This window comes from Labrus bergylta, chromosome 3, assembly GCF_963930695.1.
Source record: "Labrus bergylta chromosome 3, fLabBer1.1, whole genome shotgun sequence".
Lineage (NCBI taxonomy): Eukaryota > Metazoa > Chordata > Actinopteri > Labriformes > Labridae > Labrus > Labrus bergylta.
Genome location: NC_089197.1, coordinates 17955275 through 17967556, shown reverse-complemented (window position 1 = coordinate 17967556; position 12282 = coordinate 17955275). Strand labels below are relative to the sequence as shown.

The following is a 12282-nucleotide window of genomic DNA, read 5'->3' as shown; positions in this document are numbered from 1 at the left end:
AAGCAATTTATCTTTGGTCTTCACAACATAAGTTTATATGAAAAGTAGCTTGAAGCTGGAACACAAATTAGATTTAAGATCTCTCCAGGGTCAAATAAAATGCTTTTTCATCTACTTTTTTCTTCTTCTGTTTACTCTGTCAGATTCACTGGCGGTACCGGTTTTCACTTGCCCCAAAAAGCCCCCAAAAAGTCTTGCATTCAGGAAAGGGATTTTCGAGGCAGTAAGAGAGTATATACAGGACACATTATCGAGCTTTTCATTCTAGATAGGCAATGTGTGTGTTACACTAAAAATTTCATAAACTACCAGGAATAAAAATGACTTTTTAAGGGTCTTAAACATGTGTTTCAGAGGGAAGAGATTTCACCTAAAGGGAGCACCAATGGATATATGAGGAGCACTGCGGAAAAAAAAATCCAAAGTAATTATTTAAAAAAGGGAAACATTGTCAGATGATTCAAATCAAAATCAAGTCAAATCACTGTGTTTCCCACACATATTTTAGGGAAGAAAGAGGTTTTTTTGATTGTGGCTCTTGCAGAAATATTTTTTGGTCAATGTGGCTCTTAAGTCTAACCAGCTGAGTACTACTGCTTTACATTAACATTTTTAAAGTATTATTGATGACTGACATTCATTTTGGTTCAGATGGGGGCTGGATTATGAGTTAAGGATGCAGGATGTTACACCATTATCTATCCTTGTGCATATTAGTATAATATACCCACTGAACTAAATCTATCTACTAAGTCGACCTGACCTGTGCTGATAGACGAGGTCCATTTTTCTGAGCGTGTCCAACAGCATCATGAAGCAGCGTGTGAACCCCCAGCAGCACTTGTTCTAAATCCTGGGGTCCCTGCATCCGCGTTGACAGGCCCTCAAGTGAGCGAACAAACTCCCTCCAGTGAGCATCAATCTCCGCCATGCTGGCTAAACAGCCGCGCATCACGTTCAGGCAGTACCCCATGCAGGGCTTGGCCTGGGTTAATCCCTGTAGAGAAAATGACTTTGAGATCAGTGATTCCGGTAAAGACTGTCATTAAGTCTGATCGATAAACTTCAGAGACATGCGTCTGTACCTGGCAGTGAGGACAGTAGTGCATCTTGAGAAGGGCCCGCCTGCATTCTCGGCTCAGCTGCAGGTGGTCGGTGGTGTTGATGACCTCGATGCCAAGGTGAAGTGCTTGAAGCAGAAGCTTCCCAGAGACCCCAGAGCGAGCAATCTGATCTGCCAGGAGTCCCGGCGCTGCACCGAAGGGTCGCACATCCCGCCTAGACAACCTGACACACTCGGCATAGCCCAATGAGATGTCACTGAGGCCCGGGTTGATGAGGTGATTGTAGACCAGCGGGAAGAGAGAATCGAAAAATCTCTGCACCAAGTCATCAACGTTGAGTTCAGAGCCCAGCAGGAAGAGACCGATGTCAGTGAAGAGTTCCTGCACGGGGCCCACAGCCCGATCAGCCATGGTGCGGTACGACTCGTGGAGGATGGTGTTGGTGTAATTCTCTGCCTGCCTCATCAGGACCTCGAAGGTCTCTGTGGAATGGACAGCAGAAAAAGAGAGAGACAAATGTAGAAAGCAAGACAAATGATTACAGCGGGACTTAATATAACGCTATCATTGCAAGGTTGACATTTTTTAAACATCAGCCACATTTTAACACTTTAGATTTCAGAGCGAGACTTCCGTTTCCAGTCAAAAACAATGTTACTCTTTAGCTATCTAGACAGGGATCATGTCTGTAATGAAGACAATGACAAGAAGTAACAGCATGCACTTTTAGTGGAAGCCCTACAGTTGTCTGCAAAGATTAAGAATGGATGCAAAGTGCGTCAAAGCAGTAGGGCTCATGTTTTAAAAACACTGGTTTAACCTTTACATTGTCCTTGCTGTGTGTTGAGAGCAAGAAATGCAGAGGCAAATGAAAGCCTAAATATTCTCTTTCTGGCAACACCAGAAGCTGAAACTACTGAAGTGATATATGAACAGGGGCATTCAATATGCAGTGCCCTTGTTAAGTTTGTATTTCCAGAGAAGAGAAGAGAAGAGAAGAGAAGAGAAGAGAAGAGAAGAGAAGAGAAGAGAAGAGAAGAGAAGAGAAGAGAAGAGAAGAGAAGAGAAGAGAAGAAATATCTTCAGAGACAGAGAGAGTCTTCAGGGGTCCCAGCAGGAGTCGCAGCCCCCTGTGTCTTCTCAGAATAAGGAACAGAGTCCGTGCAGGGAAGCAATTTGTTCTCTAATCAAAAGCTGAACTGACAGAAAAAAATGGGGGGGAAATGGACAGAGAGAGAGTGGTTTAAACACGAGTGCGGAAGCTGCTTTAACATGAACAGATCTACAGTATTATATAATGTTCAATAAAAAAAAAAGCCCTTTCTCCAGCATGACTGGCATCAATGAAGAGAGGAGAGAGAGAGGCTCTGTGTCCTGGGAGTTACTGCAGAAACAACAAGGGAATAAAGGAGACGAGAGAATGGTTGAGAATTGTGACAGAAGATGGCAGAGGTTAAGAGACTGAAAGGAGGGAGAAGAACGATTCAAAGAGAAGGGGGAAGGGAGAAAAGAAACGTTCAAGATTATTTCCTCAGAGAATAAGCATTATTATAATGTATTTCATTTGCATATAACACACATGTTCAAGGCATCACGCCTGCCATTATACAGCATGCACACATAACAGGCTCCATGTTTTACAAGGGTAAGATGCTTGCTTTCAACTTAAAAACCTGTATCCCCAAGTATAAGATTTCCCCACTCGTGAATTTTTTATCACAATGAGAGTTAATGTCAAGCAAATTCTGCAAAGCAGCGCTGCTGAACATATTTCTCTCTGACAAACTAATGCTTGGGCTGCTGCTTCAGGAGGAAAGTGTGTTTCAAGCTGTTGCTCTTTTTTTCTGTCTCAGTCAACCAGGCGCTGTCAGCAGTATGTAGCTTTGCTTGCTAGTGTGTGAGGGTGTTTGTGATTTTTAAGTGCAGTTCTTCAGTATTAAGTCAGTATTATGGCATCCAACAGTGATAAAAGCAGTTATCACACAGAACGCCGGCAGACTTCTTTTTTTTTTTTTTTCCCAAACATGTACAGTGAAATGCAGGTCAAGAAAGTATTTGATATATTATGTTGCATATTTCTGTTGGGAATCCTTGAGGGATGATATGAAAACATGAAATCAAGCGTTATATGCTTTTCCAGACATGAAGCAGTGACTTCAGCCCGGTGAAAAATGTTATACCAGCTCGCCTTTATCCCTTTGTCTCCCAGTTCTTGTCTCAGCTAATACCTGAGCCGTGGCCTTTCTCCCCGTCATGTGCTGGTCATGAGTTGTGAGGGAACAGTCAGGGTGAAGCCCCAGAGCTGCCCAGGGGGGCTGAAAGTCTGAGAGGGGGGTAAAACAGCGTGATAAGGGCTTAGACGGTCAAGTTCTGTGCGCCAAGCACCGACGTGGAAAGATTGACCGAAAGCCCCCCTGGAGAGGGCGACGGCGCAGGGGGAACAGAGAGGGGTCGAACATACCACAGAGGTACCAGGAAGGGAATCTTGATCCCAGGTCTTGTATGATCTCAAGACTCTTGAGTTTAAGCAGATCTAAGACTGAGATGTTTGTTTATGAGAAAGAAAAGCTGCACCTCCTACACAGCGAGCTCTCAGGTTAGAGAGCGGCATGAAAAACAAAGCGAGGATGTGCAAAGACCAGAGTGGCAGCCGCGAGGGTGCAGAGTGGGTGCTGTGTGTGTCTCTGTGTGTGTGTGTGTGTGTGTAAATGAAACAGACAAGTGACAGGCAGATAAACACAGAGACAGAAATGTGTGCTGGTGGAGTACAGTTGGAGATTATTACAACCCTCGGGTTTACGAGGCAGAGTAGGCAGCGTTATGAAGGGTCCCACAGGGATTACTGCGCGTGCTTCAGGAAGAGGTTCACCACATTAGATTGTGGAGTTAATGAATCCCACCTGTCAAAGCACATAACAAATATCTGTGTACTCAAAAGATTTGGTCTGGTTTTTTTTCATCTCTCCAACCAAAAACCTGCTCATGCTCACTGAATCTTGTCATGGACTTGCTAAGACATTTTCCTGTCAAAAGAAGGCAAATGTAAAAACAGCATGGATAATAAGATGATCAGTAATTCTGCTGTCTAAACAAGTCTTCTCTGTCAGAAAAAAAAAAAGGAACACCCACACAGGAGCTGCGAGCTGTCCATGCAGCGATAATGACATTATTTTTCATCAAAGAGAAAGTGTGAAGCAGTGTCTCTCACTAGGAGGCCACCACCGGCAGCCAAGCTTCTGGGTAAGCCTGAGGACAGAAATAACATGAGGCGAAAGGAGAGGAGGAAAAAGAGAGAGAGTCAGCAGAGTGAGAGGGAGCCGAAGAAGAAGATATACATTTTACCTTTCTGAAAAGTATTATTTAAGCCCCCATCAACAGCTCTTCAAATTTTATATCAGGTCAAATATGTTTCATTAAAGCTGCAGTGGATCAATATTTTCATGACTGTGCTATGAAAAAAGGTCATATTTAATTGTCACCCGAGTCTGCAGAGATTAAAGTTAAGCAAGAAGCGTTGTTTCTTTTGCTACAGCCGTCAACTTTAATGTTTTGGGTCACTCCAACAGCTCTCGTCAATCTTGTTTGCTACATCCACAAAAAAAAAATCTGTTAGGTTCATGTTTGTTAACAGTCGAGCATTTAGAAGTTAAACAGCCAAATATTTCCCTCAAGAGGTGGCAGACAGACAGTCCTCTTGTAGACAAAAACAAGACTCATAGAAGCCTCAATAAAAAAAAAACAAATGGTTATCTAATTCTTTCAAACCAATGAGCTGCTTAAAAACAACTTTTCCACATCAGCCTTCATATTTATTGCCCACAAGCCATGATTCAGCCAAACTGCATACTAGTCACTATAGAAAATAAACAAATAAATCTATCTGCTCTTTTTACCCCACCAAGGAGGTTTCATTTTCATTGCCTTTTGTGTTTTTCTGTTGTTGGTCTGCAGGTCTATACAGGAAAGCTACTGTCTTTCATGAACTTTCATGAAACTTGGGTGAAAGGTTTAACATTTGCCAAGAAAGATCCTCAACTTGTCATGTTCATGATATTTATTTCAGTCCAAACTGTTGATAACACATGTACATATGTAGAGGAGGTTTTTTTTTTGAAGTGTTGAATTTGTTTCTGCTAAATACAATTGGATGTACTATGTGTAAAAAAAAAAAAAAAATCTGATTGCGCCATATGTGTGAAAAGAAATCACAGCAGAGCTAAGGTGCTGATGCTCCTAACGTATTTTGAGGAAATACAGCCAACTTAAGACGACGTGTTTTGAATGCCTATACTATGTCTTTTTCATGCTTACCCAAGAACCTTTGGAAGACTTTAAGAGGAGGGCTGTGGGTGTGTTTCTGTCCATAATGAGGCTGCCACAGTGTGCATGTGTTGCCTGTGTGTGTTCTGAGTGTCAATGACCCGGCTGATAAGAGGAGAGCAGACATGTTTACATTTCTATCAGCAGGAGGAACATCAAGAATAGGCCGAGCCAGCGTGATAGCAAGCACTCTCAAAACTAAGGAGTGACTCCTAACATTGTTTCAGAGGAGCGGCTCTGCTTTAGTTTACGGGCAGCTGGACACACTCAAGGTTTCAGAATGGGGGAAGTCAGAGGGTTGGACTGTGTGTTTGTGTTGATTCAGGATTACACTTGCTCACTTTAAAACGTCTTTTTAATTGCCTCACTTTATTTCTTATGAATCTTTTGTTTGACAGGAAAAACGGCAGAGCAATGACCAACAAACATGAGCAGCTGTGTGTGTGTGACACAGTTTGAACAGCAGCAGGTGTCCAGCTGACCCGGACAAAGACGACAAAGACAGATAAGAAGTGCAAAGACAAGACAAACACAGAACAATAACACGAGTTAGACATAACAGTCTTCATAGGTGAGGCTTAAAACAACAAGTCGATATTTAAAAGTGGTTACATGATAATAATAACAAAGTTTTCGGAGCATAATAAAAGAAACATTTGAATGTATGCAAAGACGTGTTGAGCAGTTTTAAGGCATTTACTGAGAGTTTTAGTGTTTGAAGCAAGGTTCTGTTTATTGTTACAATTTTGATGGTTAAAATTCTGTATATTATTTTAAATTATGGAAAAGGATAGAGACTGTCGAGTAAGGAAGGGGATTGTATTACACATGTTTGCATATAAAGGAAATTTACAAAAATTACTAAAAAAAAATTTAGAAAGAAGAGGAGAATGCTTAACTTTGAATCAATCTTGTGCTTCATTCAGCGTCACATTACAGTAAGAGGCCAGTACGCCAGGCCACACATCACCTGCATGGGTTTCTCTCTTGTCTGCAGACATTAGAAACTAATTCTAATAAATCAACAATTAACGTTTGAAGGCTCTGCTATCAAAGGCCATCATCATGCATATATATCGACTATCATTTAGCAATAACAAAGCCCCTTCTGTAAGATTCCCAAGCAGCTGAGCTTTTCTCCATGTCTAAAAGGCTTTTAGATTCGATCCCATTTTCTTCCTTTCTCCCATAATTGCTGCTCTTCTCATTTTCTCTAACGTCAGATGATCTGGTTAGCTGTGACAGGGAGAGCTAACCCAGTGATGAGTTTCACTTAAAGTCAAAGCAGCTGGCAGTTTCCACTTAAACGGAAAAATTTCACAGCATTATCTTATTTTCTCTACGCACATCTGCATATTATTTGTTCAGAAGGGGATATTGTTACAGAAAGTAAGCTTATAGGTCAGATGCAGATACAAGATAATTAGCTATCAACCAAAAACAAAATGATTTACAGCAAAAAAGGTAAAAACAAAACTATAATGGGCAATAGGTAGTGTAAGTTATGAGAAAGGCTTAATTTTTTTATTTACCACCAGAGGGAGACATTTTTCATTTAAATGTGGGGCTCTGGATCAGTGTGGTGTTAAACAAGAGCAAACAACACAGCCTGTTAAAATTGAATAAACATGTGTTGCACATTCCACCCAAAAACTGCCACAGGCTTATAAAAACTGCACTAGACAATATATCAAGATGTCTATTTATTTAAACCTTAAGGTACTGTCAGAATGTGTAAAAGTAATTAGATTAAATTTTTTTTAAATAGTCCCAAGGTTCTTAATGAAGGAAAATCAAAGAGAAAATCATCAATCATTTGATTTGATTAACGGAGTCCGGTCGCCTCCCATCTAAATGCGAGGTCGTCCTAATTTGTTGTGGGTGTCAACCACATTTGATCAAAAGCACTGTTATCATAAGAAGGTCAAAATTAGTTTAATTACATAGAGACACTGTTTTCAATTTACATTTCCTCGCTTGAATTAAGAATAGCCTTGTGTGACTTCTTGAAAGAATTAAAAATAATAAACATGCATGGCTATCACATGTGGATACAAATCACAAGATTCTCTTTACTCACAATTTTAACTAAAAGACGAGCTGATGTAAAAGCTTTAGAGGCATTGACAAGGGGCTAAAACTTGCATTGCATTCAGGTTAGAATCAGGTTTAGTTAAGGGAAGAGGCTGAGCTTTATATCAATGACTGTCCTCACAAGCAGTGGTGTAAAAGTGTGTGTGCATGTGCGTGCGAGCGAGCGTGCGTGCGTGTATGTGTGTGTTGATATTAAAGGCAAGTGATTGAGGTAAGAGATCAGTCAGCTGGATGAGAAAGAAGACAAGCCTTTGTTGAGGGCCCCTTTAAAGAGAAATAAAGACCAGACTCTCCCTCTTTCTAACACACAAACACACAAACACACAAACACACAAACACACAAACACACAAACACACAAACACACACACACACACACACACACACACACACGAAGAATACAAAAAGCACTGATAATACAAATATACTTTAAATATGTCTATATGTACTGTTATGTGGGAGCAAATCACATCACTATCAGCTACTTTTGTTTGAAGCTGTTTGTGTTATCCAGGTTTTGTCGAGCGCTCAAATGCCAGCAGCCGACCCCGGCCGATCTGTTGAGCAACGCAGTGATGGCTTTTATTAATGCGATTCATCCTCTCTGAATGACTGCGACCACAACAGAGCAGCCCTGTGACATCTGATAGGCTGCAGAAAAGGCCATTCTGCATCTAGAGAGGATGAGTCAGTGGCTCTGCGGGTTCAGCTCATACCCGGCAAAGGAAAAAAAAAAACACACACACAATGAAAGAAGATGACTTGCAGGGTGGCACAGTCAGTACAGTCAAGAGGAAAATATGCTTTTCTTGTGGCATATTAGGGGATGAAAAGAGCAGCCGCATGCTTTGTTGTTCCAGGATGGAGTTTGATGACAGTGTTTACAGCACAAATGTTTGTGGTGACTAAAAAAAATTGGAAAGGTCTGATTATGATTGTGAAACGCAGAAAGATGTTTGGCAGAGGAACTGATTGTTTAACCCCATTCCTATTGTTCGAGACAGAGTGATATGCTTTGTAAGGCTTACTTCATGGGTCCAAAGTATAATGAGAACATTTTTTACTACATTTTTTAAAAAGCTTTCAAGAAGTTTTGTGTTAACATTTTAACTTACTGGGGGGAAAAAAAACTCTATAAAGTGAACTCTATGTTTTAACTTTATCATATCAGTTAATTTGACTTTTTGTCTCTACACACACCTTTTCATGATCAGCAGATCACATTATCACAATAGAACATAATCTCCCCTTTCCCTCAATCTCTCCGTATAGTTTCCCACACAGGACGTCCTAAATCTGTACAAATTTGAGAGGAAAATATAAAACGACTGGAAACTTAAATTGTGCTTTGGGACATGTACACATACGTTTCTTTGACTGCTGTTTTATTTGTTCTAACATAAAGAATTTACTTTCACTTCGACTCGATATAAATCCACATTCCCAAAAAAACATGTGCAGTTACTTTCGCTTTACCTGGTAATAAATTGGGTCTATTTCCTGCCTTCCTCTAAGGCTGTTAGGAGGCCAGTCTGGCCTGACCGAGTTACACTAACAAACTAACACACCCTTAAACTGCTGGATATAGAAGGTTAAAAAAAAAGCCTCCATGTACTCTCTGCAAGAAGCAGCTGACACATTTACAACATTTAAGCACTTATTCATCAAAACCCACTGAATGCAGGACTGTCAGGGCTTTCTGAACATGTTGCTTTATGAGTTTACAACAACACAGAAAGAAGGTTTGAGCTAAGAAAGCAAACAAACAAACCTGGCTACATCTCAAGAAGACGACCAAGCTGAAGCTCAGAATGCAAATAAACACGTGGAAAAAAAAACAGAGGAGAAAGAAAACAAGATCAGGTAAATGAATCAGACTTGGCTTCTCACAGAGCATCACCATAGACACACTAACAAAAACACACACAAACACACATGGCCTGGCAGACTGTCCTGATTTAGCAGGAGATTGAGCACAAAGTGTCATTCAGTGTACGTGAGTGAGCTCAGTGTACCTGCTCACCCTGAAACCACAAGGTATGAAACTGGGCCTTTTCGTGTGTGTGTGTGTGTGTGTGTGTGTGTGTGTGTGTGTGTGTGTGTGTGTGTGCGCGCATGTGTGAGGGGGCATGTGTGAGCCTGTTTTCATGACGAGAGGGAGCAACACACAAAGAGCAGAAAAGGAAATATCAAACCGTCCCAATCTTAAAATGTTTTCTACACAAGCTCATACTTCTATGTTGTCAATCTGCCTCTTTTTAAATTTAGAAAAAGCAACACCACAGACAGCAGCGGGCTGACCACACTGACCTGCTGATGGCGGAGAGAAATGTTCCTGAGAAGCGTGAAAAGAGCCCCGGGATGTTTTCTTTTTTCTTCCGACTTCAGTTTCAATAAAGGGGGCATTGTTTTAAAACCCAAAACAGTCGCCTGCTCAGAGGTGTTACACGAGGGTGTCCTGGCTCAGGGAAGGATGGAGGGAGGGAGGGGGGTTATTAAAACTGTAGGAGGAGAGGAGAGGAGAGGAGAGGAGAGGAGAAGAGAGGAGAGGAGAGGAGAGAAGAGAAGAGTAGAAATGGAAAATGAAGGAAAGGAAAGGAAAACTGGAGAAGGAAAGGGAAGGAAGAAGTAGAGAAGGCAAGAGGATAAAAGAGGACATGAAAGGAAAGGAGAGATGCATGAACAGAATAAAAGGGGAGAGGAAAGGAAACTTAGGAGAAAAGGAGAGGCAAGGATAAGAAAGAAAAATAAGGAAATGAGAAGAGAGGAGAGGAGAGGAGAGGAGAACAGTAGAGGCACATAGGACTGCACGTCATTTTAATCTGTTTTGCCTGGAGTGAGGCTCAGCTTACCATTAGCCCTTATCTCTGTGTACTTCCTACGCCACATCAATAAACACGCTCCTCCCTACATACATTAATGTTTGACAAACGCATATTAAGCCTGAACTAATTCATAAATCTGTGCACTCCCACCTGAATTACAACAAGAGACACTTTCCTCTGTCTGTCTGTGAATGTACCCTTTTCTCTCTCTCTCTCTCTCTCTCTCTCTCTCTCTCTCTCTCTCTCTCTCTCTCTCTCTCTCTCTCTCTCTCTCTCTCTCTCTCTCACTCTCTCTCTCTCTCACTCTCTCTCTCACTCTCTCTCACTCTCTCTCTCTCTCACTCTCTCTCTCACTCTCTCTCTCACTCTCTCTGCTCCTTCTTTCCTGCAGAAGGCTTAAAAGTCAATATTTGAGGATCTGTTGCAGCTCTTGAACACTTCAAAGAGCACAGAGCTCCGCTGTGAACATGGCCTTTAATATGCCGTTCAGGAAAAGAAGCAGAGAGGGTCAATAAAGTGGGGCACAAGCACTGCTTGTAAGGAAGTGTGAGTATGTTGTGCGTGTGTGTCCTGTACTTTTAGGTCAAATATCTGTTCCACCATGAGGAAACACAGTTCGGGTTTAGCTCAGGCTGACTCGTAAAACCTGCAGAGAAAAAAAACCCAGACAGAAAGAGAGACAGCGGCAACAGTTTTAAGAGCCGGAGAGAAATTCATAATTTCATAATAAAGCTTTCATTAGCTTTCAAAGGTGGCTCTGTGTGAGGCTGTGGAAAGGTTTCCCACAGGAGATGTTAGAAGCAGGTGAAGGAGCTGATGGGAATGACAGGAGCCTGAATAGGCGGCCTTATGCACACAGCATGCCACTGATTACTCTATTGAACTGGATAATTACATAAGATTTATAAAGGGATGATATGGAACATTAGGTTCAGGGGTCTGAGAGTGGTGAGCTGTGCAAATTCACTCCGATGACTCACCTACAAAAGAGAAGCTGCGATGGTATCGACATTCTCAGGATTACAATAAACTAACTTCCGAGAAAGAGAGTAGAGTGACGTCTGACTTCTGGTTCAACAACAGAAAATCTATATCAAGGCCTTAATTAAAGCTTCCCTAGCACAACTCATAAAATGGAGGGTAGGATGTGGTGGGGGGGAATAATTGGCTATTAGCTGGAATTGCTTTAGGCTTTGTTATCCAGCTAATTTACAATGAAGATATATTATATTAGAATATATTATATAAAGAGGTTTTCCAAAAATCAAAGGTGATTAAGTTTGTCATTTAAGAAGCTGCATGTTATTTGTAAAATCGTGCGGAACTTTATTTTCACAAAACTTTTCAAAGCCCAAACAGCACAAAGTGCTCACACTTTGGACTGGGCATTAAGGATGAGACACCATATCTGTCTGTCACTGTTTGTAGAAAGTATTTTTTATACATTGTTCTTCACCAGATTAAAACAAGATAAAGACAACAATATAAAGGTCTGAGATAAGCCACTTCTTAGGAACGACAGTTTGACTTGATGCGTTAAACTCAGGTAAAGATGAGTTTATTTATAACACTATTTTTGGTCACTTTGTGGGACAGATACAGCTGATTCTTCTTTGATTACATTAACATGGAAGGATGTTGCAGTGATTTTAGGGCTTTTCTGCAGAATCAATTAACGTTCATTGTAATTTTTGGAGCAAGTAAATGATTGTTTCTTTGACAAAATGACAGAAAATATTCAATAAAATCAAACTCAGACTTTCCTTAAGGCAACTGTATACATTTCAACAGTCTTGTTGTATCTCAACAACCACAGTTTACAACCATGTCAATCAGAAAAAAGCAGACAATCTTACGCCTGAAGAAGAGAAGGTATCATAAATTAACTTGGCAATAGACTCAACAATTAAATCAGTTGGTTAATTAATTAGTTAGTTTGGCAAATTAAATATGCTGAATATCTTTTCTTTAAAGTCCTAAT

General features: G+C 40.9%; 1 protein-coding gene across 1 annotated transcript in view; it reads right to left on the bottom strand.

The window, feature by feature from the left end:
• gpc5a (glypican 5a) overlaps window positions 1-12282 on the bottom strand; it is a 117567-nt gene that overhangs the window by 87779 nt on the left and 17506 nt on the right. Inside the window, exons 3-4 of the mRNA XM_020635921.3 lie at window positions 1086-1546; window positions 764-997 (exon numbers count right to left, since the gene is read on the bottom strand). Coding sequence (XP_020491577.1) covers window positions 764-997; window positions 1086-1546 — 695 coding nt within the window. The remainder of the gene's footprint in view (window positions 1-763; window positions 998-1085; window positions 1547-12282) is intronic.